At 34.3% G+C, this 19,252-nt stretch overlaps 1 protein-coding gene across 1 annotated transcript in view; it reads right to left on the bottom strand.

Annotated features, from left to right (window-relative positions):
- Positions 1–17,603, bottom strand: part of LOC128675451 (estradiol 17-beta-dehydrogenase 11-like) — a 33,959-nt gene extending 16,356 nt beyond the window's left edge. Inside the window, exons 1-2 of the mRNA XM_053754876.2 lie at positions 17,274–17,603; positions 5,243–5,631 (exon numbers count right to left, since the gene is read on the bottom strand). Of these exons, the coding sequence (XP_053610851.1) occupies positions 5,243–5,549 (307 nt within the window). The 5' untranslated portion in view covers positions 5,550–5,631; positions 17,274–17,603. The remainder of the gene's footprint in view (positions 1–5,242; positions 5,632–17,273) is intronic.
- Between the last annotated feature and the right edge of the window lie 1,649 nt (positions 17,604–19,252).

The raw sequence follows: 19,252 nt of genomic DNA on the forward strand, positions 1-19,252 counted from the left end.
ATGTTCTATTACATAACTTTATTGCCATCTTAACAATAGGTCTAATTTGTAAAGACCATGGCCCATGAGTAAATACTGAATATGAATTTGACGACCTCGGTGGCGCAGTGGTAAGGTTCTTGCCACTGGACCGAGAGGTCCCGGGTTCGATCCCCGGTCGGGTCATGATGGAAAATGATCTTTTTCTGATTGGCCCGGGTCTTGGATGTTTATCTATATATGTATTTGTTATAAAATATAGTATCGTTGAGTTAGTATCCCATAACACAAGTCTCGAACTTACTTTGGGGCTAGCTCAATCTGTGTGATTTGTCCTAATATATTTATTTATTTAATATATTTAATATTGAGATTTTCGTAAAGCCATCAAGTTAAGAATACTATATTTTAGAACTGGATCGCAATTGCCAAATAAATTAAATATTCGAATCACTACTTTTATTATTGTGATAATCCATATCTACCTCATCACAACGATCAATGGTTAAAAATGAGTTTCTTGTGGCGTTCCTTCTCATTAGAGATCTGAAATTATATAATAGTAGATGTAATCGTAATCATTAATTAATATTTACGAAATTTGACGTGATTTTGTCACGTCTCATCACGTATTCTTGCCTGTGAAGTTTTAATTTCTGAATTATGACACCAGTAATGCTTGTTAAACTCGAATTTATTGATTCGAAGTTCCAATATCTACATTAGTTAATAGATATATGTAAGTATATGCTATGATTCGAGATTAACTATAATACCACATAACACATGGAGCTCGTCAAATGTTCATCCGTAAAACTTGAGATTTGAATTAAGTTTGATAGAAATTGTACCCGCTCAACTATTTACTTAAATCCTCATCACTAATTCAAATATATATTATTATTATTATTATAATTTGTATAGTCAATCACTGTAAGTATACAATATATATACATAATGAAAAGAAGACATGTCTTTGAATCATGTAAATGATAAACACACTCATAATAAATAACAATAAGGTTATGTCACACGGTATGTAGTTGCAATTACTTCTTGGCAGACAATTACCGAGAATAAATAGGTACTCACTATCCCATTACAACCTTAACCGGCAATTAAAATCACGCATTGACTGTCGGCTCATAACATAATAGTGATATTTTGAGTGAAATTAACTTGAATTGCTTCTCTACATAGTATAATGCAAAGGTCAAGCAGGAATAGAAATGAGAAGAAACAGTTTTACAGCAAATATGTACTAATTACGGTAAGGAACCTAACTAGGTTCCTTACCGTACCGTTTGGAGTTGTATTGTAACAAAGCAACGAAGACGCAAGGTCTCGCCGCGCTCTGGTGGCCATAGTCTACAGAGAACACTTGAAAGGAAACTTTGGCGAAATTGATCACTCCCAAGGTCTCCATTTGGTCAATGACGGAACGGTTAAAGTTTTCTATACATTAAATTGATTATTCCATGATGAAGTAGGATTTTCATTTAGTATCAATCATCATAACAACGAACTGGAAAGAGCGAGAAGGGATAATATGGAACTTCAAACGACCTGTAATGAAATGGGCAGACGATAATGGAAGTTACAAACACATAAATGAGCAGAAAAAGACTGATATTAATAAAAATGAACAAATACCGAAATGTTTGGCAAGGTATTACGAACGAAACTACTTACATAGAAGAAAACAAACAAATTGAATTATTACATTTCCAATTATCACTCATTGACAGACCGACTGTAAGAGGTCAAATTGCTCAAGCTACAGCTCAGTCTAGTCTAGCTATAGTCTACAATCTTTGTACATTTATTATTGGTGACTTAGAAATCAGTCAGTGTGGTGATAACCACTGAAGTTTAAAAAATAGTGGTAACTGTACCAAAACTTTCCTGTTAAGATGAAACATCAGCTTATTAATGTTTTTACAGACAGGGATTTCCAGTGACAATAGATACATTTTAAATTCCAATTAACTTATATCACAAAATTATATCTACTAAACACGAAAATCGAACACAATAAGATTTAGTCGAAACCGTAAAAAAACGGATATTAAAACGTCAATGAGTACACACTGTTTTGCGTAATATTGTTGCGAAATTAGCTTTGAAGGTTTTCACGGATTACGAAATGACAATAATAAATTCAACACATAGTACAAGAATTAGCAGGAGACGAACGAGCAAGAAAGACCTGTATCTGGTTGTTAGGTCAGATCACACCAAGATAGCGTAGCCATTTCAGAGCCGAGACACGGTCTGTTAATTTAGCAAAAGGAATTAAAAGATAATTAATTCGAATATTACTCTTAACTTTGGCCGAGATAACGATCGTGACCATTAGTGTATTTTTATTATTGTTCTAATAATTAATGTGTGTTGTGTTATACTTGACTTTGAAAATTTGTTATGCCTTTCGAACGAAATTGCATGTAACATTGCATGCTTTTCGTTTCGTTTTCAAGATTATTTATTTAAATGCATACTTGCATTTATGTAAAGATCATAAAATAGGTACTGTGTTACATTGTGCTTCGATCTCTTCAACTCTATTGGCTAACTCAAATCAAAATCGTCTTTGTCACACGATATCTGCTAATCATGCTAAAGAAATTTGTAAAAGTTTTGATTCTAACCTCCTGAGCCGTGTAACGTTGTCCTCGAAAACACAACAAAAGAGACCGTGGACTTTAGAAATCGATTTACACAACCCACACCAGCCAGTGGGTCACAAATTCAATGTTTATTGACGACAATGCAAAGGGCGTACCCGGGCTAGGTTAGGTACAACACATGTGCCCCTCCCCGTACATACCGGAGCCAGATCAGCTGATGCAACTAGTGGCCTTAGTACCGAGTGGCAGTGCAAACACGGGCCACTTGCGACAGCTTCTAGCCCAATATTGACCATCTCTTGTGTATCATCACATTGCATACAAAGGCTTCATATTAATAGAAATATATAATCGATTTAGAAATTGCCGATCTAATATTAACATCAAGTTTAGTCACTTTTTTAGCCTTATCATAGATAAAAGAAAAATAAGCCTTATCATGCTGAACATCCTATCCTACTCCTACTAATATTATAAATGCGAAAGTTTGTGAGGATGTATGTGTATGTGTTTGAAACTCTTTCAAAGTCTACTGGACGGATTGTTACAAAATTAGGTAGACGGGTAGGACATAACCTGGAATACCACATAGGGTAGTTTTTAGCCCGAAATTACCACATATCAAGTCAGAAATTAGACTTTCACAGACAGTTTTTCAAGTCAAATTTTAAATTATATCTATAGTATTTCACAAAAAGCTACAAACTACACTGGCATTTCGGAACGACCAGTGCTGAGAAGAAACCACCACAATCTACACTAACGCTGACTCTATTTGGCCTAACTCAAATGCTTATATGGAAAATATATAATGCCTATTTATAGATATTTGTCGTCATTTTGTGCGGCAAACTTCAAATAAGTAAATTACTTATGATACAATTGACGACCAATGAATCACCTCAACTCCAATGCAGATATTCTCACGGTTGTGGCGTACGACATCCAAAGTATTGAAGTATAAACAGAGAGAGGCATATTTTTCTTTTTCAATAAGATAAATTTAATACCTCTATTAACACGTCTCAATTTGAATATCAAATGAAAATAAACGTTAAATACAAGCGCAGTTAACCGTTGAAGTCTATTGTATCCAAGCACGATACAGTCATAACAATCACTGTATTATTTCAATACATATTCTTTATTTATTTGATTTGTATAGCTGCGTAGGTTTTATGTGCTATTAAACGAATAATATTTGTACACATGCGTATTCATCTTATTGTAATCAAGTAACTAATTTCATTGAAAATTGCGATGTGGATGGATTTGTGGAGACGAACGATGCAAAAAATGTCCTTCACTGTATTTTGAAGGGAAAGTTATCTGTTAGAGTTTTCTAAACTAATAAGATAATATGTAATTACAGAATATTTGGGCCATTATTGTCTTCTTCTTCAGCTCCACCTCTCCAAGTATTTTCAAAAGCAAATCACTACAAGAAATAAATAATGAAATAATCCCTGCAATTACACGTCTACAATTCAAAGAGTTCGCTCAATTTCTCCAGGATTCCATCATCGGATCATGATCTAGTGATTATGGATGGATAACATACATTAAAAAATAAAAAGAAAAGATCGGGACGAGTTGAGAGCCTCCTTTGTTTGAAGTCAGTTAAAAGAGTACGGGAGGGACGAAAAGTGTATGATTAAATGAAATTAGAAAAAATAAATTTAAAATAAAAATCCTTTTGTTTGTTGTTGTGCCACGAGCTTCTATCACTAGTTCTATTTTTTCAGTGCTCAGCGTATTACATATCATATTTTACTTATCATATTTTACGCAGAAAGGTATCGTGTAGGTAAAAATTGACAGCTGTTTATATCATTCCTTGATATTTAACACAAAAACTATATTCTTACAATCATGAATCGAAAATTTGTCAACATATTTAAAGGAATACATTTAGTACGAAGTTTCGTATAAGTAAACGTAAGAAATAGTTGATGGAAGAGATGCCATGTCTTTGTCATCCAGCCTAAGGTTAAAAGGTCCTGAAGTAAATGTTGTGAGTTACGTTGCGTTCATAGTTCGAAATATTCCGCAATCGTATTTGTCATCGTGATGTGCGTTTGTCCAACATTTTAATTGCTAATTTTCATTCAAGATTTCTTTACTCTTCGTGGTTTTGACTTCTGAGGTAATTTTGCAATAACATATGCGAAGGTACGCTCAGATTTGCTGATAGATAACATTAGTCCGTGAGGTGTTCGCGTTGAGAAATCGTCGCACACTGCATCACTGCGCTTTAGCTAGGTTTGGGGCTTTATTTTAGTAAATAAGATTGCTCTTTTATTTAGCAATCAATTATATAACTATGGCGATCGACACCAGTCATTAAAGTTTTTGAATGAATAAAAGTGAAATATATTTCATCTCGCGCTTATAAAATGTATTGTGGCAGTAATAAAGCATACCAACATGCAAAGCCTACATGGAAGAAAATCAATTCATACAGTTACATGTAACTATTTTCATTCAACAAAAGGCTATGGAAACCAGAAATCAACGATCGCTTTACGAATCTCGTATAGGTTTCTCTCAAATTTATTATGCTCTAGCTGAGAATGCTTCATACATTTATAATATAATTTGCATGCCGCGTGAGTATGTATAATAACACTGACCTTGTTCATTTATGTCCCATAACACTATTGTGCATCCGAGTCTCGAGAGCCGCAGCGCTATGAGGCTGCCCAGGCCACCGCCGCCGCCCGTCACCAACGCTATTCCTCCTTTCAAGTCCTTCTTACGATCGCCGACTAAACTCCGATAAAAGGCCTTTATTATGTTCCCTATGCCGATGATAACAAATACTATGACATCGAACACAGACTGCAGGACAGTGTACTTCTCGCGCATGCACTCGGGGATCTCTCGCGTGAGAGGTCCGGGTCTCATCCCATTCAGGTACTCTTGTGTTGCAGTAGCCATTTTGGTTTCCTATACTACTGTGGCACTGATCATCACTTGATACGGATACTACTCCACTGGCATTAGGCTGTTCATTTGCTACCTGCGGACAAAAAAAAAATACTGTAACTTATAACGAAGGAATGCCGAACTGCGCCCTGGGGCTTCACTCCCGTTGGAAATTCGGGATAAAAATTATCACCAATGTACTAAATTTCAAAACAATCGGTTCAGTATATTTTGCGTGAAAGAGCAACAAACACAACGTAACACACACATACGTCATCACAAACTTTAGCATTTATAATATTAGTAGGATTGAGTCATTACGCAACAGAACGTACACTAAAATTAAGATTATTTAATATTAGCATCCAGTCATGACCTAGCACCCTAAAAAACACTTGAAATTCGCAATGTTTCAATTCGTCAGCACATACATAACCATTACTACAATACGTTTGAATTTTTCAACAATGCATCACGTGAGTCATAAAACATCGGACTAAGTTGCGTGACTAAACATACATACTATAGCTACTAGTTTTTCAATGAAAAATCGGTTATAAAACTTAAAAAATAGTTCAAATTGTTGCACAATAAGACAAAGTAAATCAGAAATGTAAGTAATACCTTACTACTTCATAACTCTGAAGACGCGATTCCTCTGTCAATAGTACTTAATTTACTTATTAATTAAAATAATGTTTTATATTATTCTGTGCATTCCATCTTTCAACAACATGAGGGCCTTTTTTCTTCTTGAATTTACTGAAGATAATTAATATAAAGCCTCATCGCCCCGCACTGGGTCAACACCCACAGGCAAAGAAGTAAAATCTCACTTTAAGCCTATTTTCAAAAGGAGTCTCGGATAACCATCAGAGAAAAAACCATCAAAACATCCTGAGTAGTTACGCAGCGCTCACTTTGTAAGTAATGGGCCAAATCCAAATTTCGGTCAATGATACCCGATTGTCAATATGTTTTACAGTGTGTGAAATGAGGAAGTCAAACAAGATACCAAAAAAATCACATTCGATATCCTTCCTCAGTACAGAGCCTTGTAAAAAAGGAAAGGTGACTGGTTGTTTTTATTTATTGGACACAAATCAAGTCTGGTCTGGCTATTGGTTTAACATAACAAATAGGTCTACTCGATTTAACTCATTGGCAAAAAGTTTGATATTGTTCTTGGTCATAAAATATGCGCAACCCATCTAATGTCAAAAATTTTCATTTTACGTTTCAATTTAGTTTTGTATTTTAACGACCATCTATTAATTTATTGTATTTTATATAATTATTTATAATACATTGAAATGATTTATTGGATTCACAACTATTAGATTAGGTTTTTTAATTAACAGTCCTTGAAATATGGCACATAAAACAAATGTAAGAAGATATTTTAATGTCTCCAATGTTACTGGGTCTTTCGTAACGTTCTCCACTCGTCTCTGCCTATTCTGTTTTAAGTTCTTATCACGCCTTCTTAAATCATCAGACCAACAGATATCGTTCTAGACTTCCCTCTTTGTCCGTTTCCGTCTGGGAAACCAGTTCGCCATATTTTGAGTTGGCAATTTCAATTAAATGGCTCCAACATCGTTTTATGATATCCAAACAACGTTTTATGATCCTGACTCATCGCCGAGTTTTACACTTAGAAATTAGAGAAACATGGATAGCAATAATATTACACGCCCCATCTTTCTCTGGCAAAGCTTCTATTCGGTACAATACTCTTTTGCTTTTGATAGCGAACATGTTTGGTCTTGCTCGGTTGAATGATTTTATTATCAATTAATTAATATTAACTACGTACCTATTTCCTATTCCCATTTCCTTTAATATTACTTTGTCGAATAGAGAGGCACAAGAAGTAACTAACCATGATACGATTTATTAGAAACAACCATTTGTGTATGTGTTTGGATCTAGAATAGGAAAAAATATATACAAGTTTTTATTCAGGGGCGCATCATATGGAAAATTTTGGATTTTTTTAACAAATTCCATAAGCAATTCTACTTTCTATAATTATAAAATATATACATAGTTATACAATCGTCGAAATATATCTAAAATAGGCGCCAAACGGAAGTTGTGCGTTTATGTATACATTTATTTATTATTACTATTAAATTTAGCGTTCTGAGCTATTGCATAAAATTGTATAATTATTTATGTACAAACTTATACAATATAGTAATTTATTATCCGAACAAATATAAAACCAAGACTCCCACGAAAGCGAAGCCAAATTTTTTTCATTCGGATGTACGGATATAGATTTGCACAATCGTATAGCGGAAAGTTTATCAAATCGATGACATAGTAAGCGAATGGATGCAGTTCATGCATCCAGCAGCGGCGGTGTCGCAACCCGAGGTGAATGCAACCAATTGCAACAACTGCATGCCTCGACGCTAGTACTGCATGAGTGGCCTTCAATGCCTATTAACCATAGAGATAAAACACATGAAACGATAGGACAATTCTTAGTCTTTTGACCTAGTCCATGGTCTTTGCATTTTGAATGCTAAGTACTCAATAACCGCATAAAGAAAATCTCAGATTTGGGAATCTGAGATGTTGATCTGTTTGTTTTTTTTCCCTTTTAGCGTTATCATTTAAATATACAATTATTTTTTTTTAAAGTAAGTTTTATTTTATTTAACAATCAATATTCTCCGTATAAAAATTCTAGAAATAGGCCTCTGCCAATACACAATAGACTCTTCTTACACTTTACTGAAATCTATCTATCATGTTTTATGTAATAAGTATTTTAACTTTGGTCTATTTAGAATTTAGATTTGAACATTAATTACTACATACTTTAAATGTTGTATGGTCTAAAGCTTTAGCTTTATTATCATTAACTCCATAAATAGCCTTCAGAATATTAATAGCTCCTAACCTTTGATGACATCAATCCGTTTCAACTCAGATTGCAACTCAAATTATGGCTTGATCATTTAATGATCATCAGACGCAGCTGTACTTGTATAGAACCTTCTACTACAACATAATAATGTTGTAGTAGAAGGTTCTGTACAATAACAGATTTGATTAATTGACGGTGGGGGGGCTAAACACCCTGCTTGAAGTGTGTCAGACCTATGCCGCCAATCATGGGCTGATTTATAATGTCAGGAAAACCGAGTACATGGTCTTTAAGGCCCCCGGTAACAGTCCCAATGTCACATTGAATATCACTCTCGGTGGAGTTGACATAAAACGCGTGACTAAATTTAAATACCTGGGACACATTGTTACTGAGGACCTTAAAGATGATGAGGACATTGACAGGGAACGCAGGGCGCTAGCGGTGAGGGGGAATATGCTGATCCGCAGATTCTCTCGTTGTACGGAAGATGTCAAGATCACGCTGTTCAAAGCATACTGTCAGAATATGTACACGGGAAGTCTGTGGGTCGGCTATACCCAAAAAGCGATGGGCGCACTGCGTGTTCTATACAATAACGTTTTCAGGATGATGTTGGGATTGCCTCGTTTCTGTAGCGCCTCAGGTATGTTCGCGGAATACCAAGTCGATGGCTTTGCCGCTATTATGCGCAAGAAGACCTCGTCGCTAATTTCTAGAATACGGGACAGTCCCAATAGCATTTTTAAAACGTTGGCAGATAGGTTTTCCTCTCCGTTGTGGGCTGCTTTTGTGAGGAGGGTGGTCTGCGAAAGAATTGATCCGATCTGATCACTCTCCAATTTTAATTTTATTTTATTTTTATTATTTTTTTTTTTTAATTTAATTTAATTTAATTTAAAAAAAATTAATTTAATTTAATTTCTATTTTATTTTATTGCTTGTAACTAACAAATCTAGACTAAGTTTACTAACATTGATATGGATCCGTGGTTATCTGAAATAAACAATTTTTATTTTATTTTATTTATTTTATGTACAAGTAGCCATATAAAATAAAGCTGTTCTTGACATCGATAATATCTAAAATGATATCAATGTATGAAATACTTAATATATAGTCACAATCCTAATAAAATTGAAAATAAGTTACAAAAATATAATTTTTGACACAAGCTTTTATTGTTGTCAGAGAGATCTTATTGCATTCAATCCGTGACAAAAAATCATGTTCGCGCAGTAAACTGTTTAGGAGTACCCTCGACGGGAACCGTACCTGGGTGCACCATCAGGTTATGCTTATCATAATAATGCATTGTCATCAAAGCTAAACATGTCTACAAAATTTCAGCTCACTCGGTTGAAGATATCTTGTACAAAATTCCAGCTGAACATACATAATTGCAGGTTAGTTAATAAAAGCTTACTAACTCCTTTTTTGGACAGTTGCAAATACTAGTGCGAGAAGAACTTAAAGGGAATTATACACTAGCGTCTAGGTTAACAATTGACTGTCATAAAACAATTGCAGTCGGGCACGCAACTCATGTGAACACCGTAACCTTGAATATTCGTCACGATATGAGAATATTTCATTCAAAGGCCCTTGATTTTTATACATTCACGTGTACTTAGTGACGAAGCATCAATATTATGTAGCAATCGAAACACCTTTCGATGTGATTATATGATCTAAAAAACCAAACCTTAGAAGATAATAAACACCAATATGGTGTTTATTTTATTGGCTCTTCGGAACTATATAATAACCGAGGCCAAGGCTACTCTAACTTGCTCTTTTGATGGTTGTAATAATATACCAATGAATTATATTACAATATTTTATTTTATTTTCAGATCTCACCTTGACCCAAAATTTGTGACATTTGTGATGATTGACCGCTAATATTCAATATGCATTTCTGACCTCGTGAAAGATTATGCTAGAAACATTTTTTTAACATTAGCTTTGATCACGTCTTCGTTCGAGTTTATAGATTCTTGATATCGCGTGATAGATACAGTATCTGTAACTTCTTTCGTTTTCAATAATCTATGATTCAGATCGTTCAGAACAGAGTGCTCTGAATAAAGGTGAAAACACTGACTTTAATATTTTTAATGTTATTATAGTTACAACGAACGGAAATCATTAAATTAATTCGCAAGATAGGTAAATGGATAAAAAACCAACCTTTTTTGAAAAACATTGCGAATTTGCAATTCACTCGACCCGATAGCACGGCACAGCAACTACAGAGATATACTAGCATTAGTTCCACAACGATTTTACAATACGACCGATTGCTAGTTAAATGATACTTACAATGTAGATAACTTGAAATTATTTGGGAATTATTTAAAAATGCCAAACGGAGCGGAAATCCTCTATTATAAGCAATCTAGTTTGTAGGTACAAGTAGCTACTCTATACCTACTTACAATTTTGCAAATAAATACGCAAGGAAGATGGCTATAACCACTGCTAGTCCGATAACTATCGTATTATACTTATTATTTTACACCATAAAGCTATTACCTAGATTACAACAACGTTTCTACCATATAAAATGTACGTCAATTCATGTCTTAACTACGAGAAGTACGAGTATATATGTAAATTACATAACCTAAGGTGGTATCATATGTATATAATGTCCGTAGAATATTTGCTATTATTTCCTTAATTAGTTACTGAAAATATTTTAGAGCATCTTAACAAATTTGTATTTCTCGCAGTTAATACAAGATAACATTTTCTCCAAACAACCAAAATTAATTGCATTTGTTATTCGATCGTGTCTTAACTCCTTTTTGTCGGGTAAAAATATATATATGTATGTAGGTATACTGGGACATAAATGATTAAATAACTTCCACCCGCAAAACCATACCAGTACTGGCTGGACAGACCGACAAAGAATCGTGACATTTGAATGAATTAATTTTTAGACAATGGCAGGTACAATCAACCTTATATAAGTTTGCCCTGCATCAGAATCTGCATATGATCTTCTATGCAGTATGGTTAGTGGCGAATTTGCTGTGAATATCGAGTTATGTGGTGCGGTTGACTGTACCGGTACTTACGTATACAACCATATACGATAGGTTATGCCTTTGTACTTTGTCAAATATGTCTTGTACATATCATTTCATGTCGCATTACTTTGCATAAATATTCACAATGTGAACTTCTAAGGTAACAAAGAATAGGCGTCTGATATGCAAATTGCTCAATAATACTGAATCAAAAGCAATTGGAAGTTGTCTAAAAAACTCATTTTTTATAAGCATAGTGATCAGAGAACATCCGGAGTTAGGTAGATGTGAACTCCAGAAGCATTGGGTATTTGGACAAATTTACTTATGTTTAAGTTTAGTTTTGATATTGACATAAATATATGTTAGGTTGGTATTAATTATACGCATAATATTATACTAAACTTTAAAAAATTGTAGTAGGACGGTTAACACTAACTTTATCCGTTTCAATGGTGTGCACATACATACTGATATACACGTAATTAAACTTAGTATTATAATTAAATTGCAAATAAAGTGGATCAGACTGACTTTGTTAATGCGTGCAACCCGGCTATAGCGTGAAGTGAGTCAGTCATGCATGCATTCATCTTATTTCTCGTAGTCGTCGGTACACTTCATATTGGAAACATATGAAGATATGTACCTGACGAGATATAATAAAAATAATTTTAAGGTATGGTTGTCTTCATTTCAACTCAAAGCTTTAATTAAGTCTCTTTTGTCTTAAAGTGGTTTTTATATATTAAAAATTCGAATGATTGCGCTATGTGCGCAAAATCTACTAGACAGATTGTTATGAAATTTGGTCACGGGTATAACTTAGGGTACTTTTTATCCTGAAATTCCCACGGGAGAGAAGCCCCGGGGCGCAGCTAGTGCTCCATATATTCTTATGAAAAATATCTCTATTCTAACCTATACTATCTAGAAGTATCCTTGCCTATGTCTATAATTGTATACAATATCATCTGGCGCAGCCCAAATAGACATTCCCCGATTCCAAATAAAAAAATTCAAGCTTGCATTTTTGGGCGTTCCCTCAATCAATGGACGTCAATTTCCGATGCTTTCTTTAGTAAGTATATAATTAATTATGCCTCAGAGCATTTTTTCGAAACAGGTTCTTGCACTCGGACACGCGTTCTACTCTTGGCCCAAAAACGCAACGGGTCAGCATTTTCGATATATCTTTCTAGCGTTTTTTGCGACGGCTTTCTCCCACTTTCACTGTCTTCTGTTGGGTCATTGTTGGTTTTATTAATAATAAAATTCCATATGTTTCTACGATTATTGTGACTGAATGGTTTTATACCCGTCAGCAATCGATAATTAAGCGATTGCTAATAAAAATTGTGTTGATTTTTTATTATAGTTGACTGCGAAAACAACGCGAAAATTCCAATGACAAATGTTCACTCTTAGTTATTTTTGAAGCTAAACAATAGGTGTACCTGCTATGATGTAATGTCATTGGAAAATTGTTTTGAATTTTCAGCATAATGCATCTATTATTCCGAAAATTGAATAGACTTTTAAAACCTAAGTATAAGCTTATTGCAGCTGATTGTTATTTAACTCTTCTCGACGCAATTTTCATGAAATATAATAACAATTATATAAAAAACAAAATATAGTAAATTTATGATTATATTTGCAAAATTATGGCACAACATTTATAGACACTTCCAATATTGTGTATATTATGTTATATTCGTCAAGAACAAGACTTTTTGAAAATTATGCCTTTATATTAATGGCGAAATGTGTTGGGAATCGTTTGTGTACACAAGTATTTATCAGTATCTCCGTAAGATGATCACTGCGGCTCGACAGGCTACCGGCGGCGGACCGGGCGACCTTCCTAGACATTTCAAAATCTAGCAAACCTGCGCGTACGCCACGCGACCACGCGCCTTTGCGGTGACTCGGAAGGACGCAAGTACGCCAATTTCATACAACAAACTCATATAACACTGCCTTAAAAAACATTTAGCAGACGAAAAAACGAACATGACGAAATAATTGGAAGGTTATTTATTAACCTTCAAAACTCGCTCTAGAAATCAAAATTACGAGGTCTTATCGGACACCAACTTTCCTTTATTTGTATTACAAAGGTCAGGTCTGATAGTTAATTTGCTAAGTTGTTTATTAAATAATATATTACTGCACCCGATTGATAAGTGCAACGACATCATTTATTGACACGACCTACATTTTGTTTACACTTGTTCGCCGATATCTTTGGAATGTCAACAGTAACAAGACACAGCATGAGCATGACGCCTACGCTACAATTTCAATATATTAAGGTTTATGCACGTTCCTCAAGCTGCATACGTGTTTTCATTTCAATGCCATTGGGCAATAAATAAACATACAGACAGACAGAAAGACAAAAATTCTAATAAAGAATATTTTGGCTTCTATATTAGTCCCATGAAAACCCTCCTATGTACCTACAGACATGACTCACTTGCAGATTTGTTATATGGATCTTAATTTTAAACTTAAATATTGATTCAACTAATATAGACTGGGACTAATATAGAAGCCAAAATATTCTTTATTAGAATTTTTGTCTTTCTGTCTGTCTGTATGTTTATATGCGCATCACGCAAATACAACTTAATGGAGTTTAGCGACAGTTTTATAGCGGTTTATCTAACTTAAAATCTGGTATAGGTTTCATCGCGATACATGGCTTAGAACCCGAGATATTGACAATAATAGGTACGTTTTGAACGCACGAAGCCACAAAGTTACACGGGCGAAGCCACGTGCAAATCTAGTGTGAAATAAAAATAATATGGATAAAGACTGTCATGAATACGGGCATCCATAGATAAAAAATAAGTATGCCGAAACTGTTGGGAAAGAAATGAAAACTATGACAAAAAATAATCTTCTCCATTACTTATCTTAATCCGATATCATAAATTCTTTGTACGCCTGATTTTTCCACGTTACGGTTATGCGAAGTGAAGCGAGTATAAATATACTGGGTCTGGAGATTAATATTACAAAACATAGACCCACAAAAATAAACAATATGGCCATGGAGTACGTATAAATAGTATACAAATAATAAGTATATTATATTGTCAAAACAAATAAGTACACGACTGTGTATGCAACTTTTAATAGGTATATATTAAATCGATTCACAGTGATACACATATTATACACCAATTTTGACAAAACAATTCTAACAAAATTGAATCAATATTGTTAGAATTTACGTAAAAATTATGGAACTTATTCACGCTGGATTTGGTATTTACTTCATGACTGCATTGATACATTTATTAGGCATAACATGTTTTTCAAAATGTTAGACGTAAAGAAACGTACGTAACTAAAGGGCTATATAAGTATATGTACTTACGACGAACTTAATTATTTTTACTTATTTATTAAGTAATAAATAATGGGAATTGATTAGATGTAGGTACATCATAGTATCACAAAATAAAACGAAATAATTTCCATTTTTACCCATCATCGCCTGTCATCATTTAATGTCAACAATCCCTTGCTTTCACGAAGATGAAGATTGAAGCTTGTGGAAAATATAGGTACCGACTTTATTTCATGGATAAATCTTCATCATCAAGACTTTTGACAAATTCTAAACAGCAAATCTAATATGAGTAGGTAATTCATTATATTAAACTTGTCACTACATCTTTTCCCATTTCAATACACATTGAAATGGGATGCATTTTGCATGCCTTTTGTTTGCAGACGAAACTTTGTATGTAGCATGTAAACGAAACGGATGCCAATGCATAAAAATCACCCAGTATAATAGGTATCTCCGACTTATTATTTTTTTTTATTTTCATTATGTGCTGCTCAATATAATTAAAAACTTTAAGAATTGTATTCTGGCGTATGGCTAATGGTAATTACTGGCTACTCTTCGAATTTGTTTGTAATATCTTTATTGTACTTAAATTTGTAAAAACACATGGTTACATTACAGAAAATATTGCACGTTTTGAATTAATGAATTTGATTGCACTTGTCAACTCGTAAACTGTTTGGATTATTGTCGGTAAAAGCTAATCCAAATTATTACACCGTCAGGAGTCAGGACATCCATAGGCTTCGGGTACCGCTTACCATAGGTATAGTCACGAGTTACGAAGCGCCAACTGAAGTCTTCACGACCCTTTAAATTCATCTGATTGGGCTTTGCCTACCTATGAGTTACAAAAACGAAAAAAAGGTTACCATATCCTCCCAAATTATCACATGTTCTCCCAAAGTCACCCTGGTAAACCATGACAAGGTGACCTTTCACACACCATTTGAGAGGCCACCTTATTACCATTGTGATTGGGGTATGTGTAGCCTACGGACTTGGCCCCTAATCGCGCTAATAATTTCAATAACGCGACTGAATCTCGATAGTTCCACGTTAAAAGATTTTTTTCATGATAGACTTAGATAAAATCGCAAATTGTTATAATTTTATGAGTTAATGAAAATTACCTAATACTATATTGTTATTATTTAGTACCTAGATAGCAAGCTCCTCATATATTTTGAAAAACATGTAGGCTTAGCTTTTTGTATATATCCATGTTTGTTGCAAATTTTTCTTTCTTTCATTTTTCTACCGTTTCGGTATCATTAAATAGTCTGATCGATTCTAGGATTAAAACATCCGTAAAGCAATATTGATACTTTTTTCTAATGTCAAAAACAAAAAATATATAAAGTGACATTCAATTATTGTGTTAGGTTATTTAAGTAACTTTATGTATTTATTTTTTTTACCAGTCAAATAGCCAGTTGTTACGGTGTTAGGTGTTGGTTAGGGCCGATATAACGTTCTAGCATTTTAATAAGAACATACCTAAAGGAGCGCGATATATCCTTATCAATCGCATTATTTGTGTCTAGTCACCGATATTGTTCCATCAATTAACTAAAGTCGAATGCACTACTGAATTTAGTAGACGTAAATTTGTTACTACCTTAATATACCTAGTGCGATACTCTGTTCCAACGACCTTTGTTTATCGATTATACCGGTTTTGTGTTTATTACTGCTCAGTCAACATCTGGGTGTCGATTCTGATAACGTTAAGTCAAAGTCGTGTCTCAATGGTTTTTCAATAGCAGACCTTATTGCATTTGATTAGAACTATTGAAAAGCCACTCAGACGTGATTTTAATATATAATATTATCATAAAATCGAAACTAAAAATGTTTGTACAGTGGTGACGAAGCGAACGTCCAATCGGATGAAGGATAATGAACGTTATTAACCATTTCTATAATCTTTACAATTTTGTGTTTAAAAAATTTTGGAGATTTAAAAGTAAGATTTCGTCCTTTTCGTCTTGGGATTCATCATCGTAAGGGTGAACCTACTGTTGATTTTTTCAAGTCGCCAAGGGCTATGATATATTGATTTCGTACTTGATATCTTAAATAGTACTAATGCCTTTGGAAAATTTGGCAAATCTACATACTGGGTCCGATTTAAAGTGATTGATCTCCTTTTCTTCAGAAGAATAAGAAACAAATCTGAATTGTTATTTATAAGTAGTTACGTGATGGACAGGAATGTATTCTTCCGTACAATAACGGGAAAATTATTTAAAATTCTAAAGTTCTGAAACTACTTTTCATAATGTTTATAAACCTAATCAAAGTGGAAAATTCAACATAAGAGCAATGAGCGAGGAAATCCTTGAAATACTTTCAATCTTGTCTCAGACTCGCAACTATGCGAAAACTAATGTGATTCGACACTAAATTAACTGCATACTGTATTAAAACTCACCTAAATGTCTTCGGGAAATGCAGTGCCATGCAATTTGGTGATCGAGATGATCACAATTCACTTTAATCACTTTAATGTGCCAATGAAATCACTGGCCGGTGAGTAATAACTTATTTATTTTTAAATTATTTTTTTTATCATAGGCGCGTGCCGGTTTTGTATTTTGGCTATGGTCGCCGGCCAGTGTCGGAGCGCGGCTGCAGATCGACTGAATGGCGACAAGCGGCAGGCAGCGCGCATGCGCCGTCGACCCTCGGACCCTCGACGTCTGCAGACGACCTTCACGGACGAATGAGCTAGGGTGACTTCGTCCCACTGCCACAGCGGCAACTGAACTGAACAATACATTTTAGAAAAGTATCAGAACTGCTGACAGGTGGCAATAGCGGCCACCTCTCAATGAGATAAAAACTTTTACGTTACTTTAACAAAGCTTCAAGACAGAGTAATTAAACAGTTACTAAACAATTTACCTCGTTATGTTATTAGTGGTAAATACATTCTAATTAAAATGAAATATAAAAATAAAATACATAATTTATTCGTGAATGAAATGTTGTTCAATATCATTGGATTGAACTTGCCCTTGGAGTGTTTCAACAGACCATTTAAATTAATTAAATCAAGTGATTCATAACTTTTGCCCAACAAAGAACATTCTACGTCTCAGGCAGGTACAGCCCGTTGTGAGTACGTTACGTTCACTATTACTAGGTAACTCGGTATCGGTATTAAGACAGAACTTTTTGTTTTCTTATAAGATTTATGCAAGTTATTATTTATCTTGATCTTGAGCAGGATAATCTAAAGAGAATTGTGGAATAAACTGTTCAGAAACCCTAAAATAAATAAATAAAAATTAACACTAAGAAGCGCAAAATTATTTTTTATAATATGAAGCAGAGTTGCTTCCCGCTGTCTGTCTGTCCCTATGTGTGTTTATATATATAAAGGTACGCAGAGGATTCTGATGCGGGTTTTTTTTTAATAGATATTGTGATCCTGAGGAAGGTTTAGGTGTATAATTTATTCTGGTTTTACCTGAGCGAAGCCGGGACGAGCCGCTAGTTTATAATAGTATCGTTTGATAAGTGTTCTTTGGTAACATAATAAATTACAATTTTTATTCCTTAAAATGTGTTACCCTACGTGTGTTGCTCAGTTGCGCTGCGTCGTCCTCTTGTCATGTTGACATCCGTCGAGGGATCAACGCAGAAGAACGTAGAGATTGTATGAAGTTTCGACGCATAGCACCGCACGTCAATGTCAAATACTATAGAAAACATCGGAGCACGACGGAGCTAAACGTCAGTACGTACGTGCGGCGACGCAGTGGTCGCCGCAACAGAGCATGAATGAGCAATGGGAACACGCTTAAGCACGTTACACCCCACTTTTACCTTTTCCACGTTTTCTTGCTTCTGTTGCCATCTGTACATACAAACGAACACTTCTTTCACGGTTTCACATTAGCTCGTTAAGTGTTAATAAAAAAGCAACTTCTGTCGGTTAGTCGTTGACAAGATTTTCCGCTAGAGGGCGCAATATGTATTGAAAAACCAAAAGAATACAATCAGGAAATAAAACAACAAATCACAGTACAAAAAATTGTATTTTAAAACATAATAAATATTGAATTATAATTAATCTTAGCTATATTACATATAAAATAAATTAAACGCGTTGACGGGTTGGAAAAATTAAACCAGTCCCTACAAAAGACATCAACGCAATTTTTCTTCTATCTTACTGAATAATTTAATCTACTTAAATTCAATTTTCGAATATAACTTCTATGTACTCTTACAAGGACCTTATCTAGTACAGGTTTTTTATTCACTGCACATTTTTTACAATATACTCCCTAAATGCATACAACAACTTCCAAAAGAAATCTTCAATGAAATAAGAACGAAAGATTTCGACTTCCCATACTAAATTTATCACCCAATTGGTATAATTTTACCCGACTACAAAGG

The sequence above is a fragment of the Plodia interpunctella genome, chromosome 14 (assembly GCF_027563975.2).
Source record: "Plodia interpunctella isolate USDA-ARS_2022_Savannah chromosome 14, ilPloInte3.2, whole genome shotgun sequence".
In the NCBI taxonomy this organism is placed as follows: Eukaryota; Metazoa; Arthropoda; class Insecta; order Lepidoptera; family Pyralidae; genus Plodia; species Plodia interpunctella.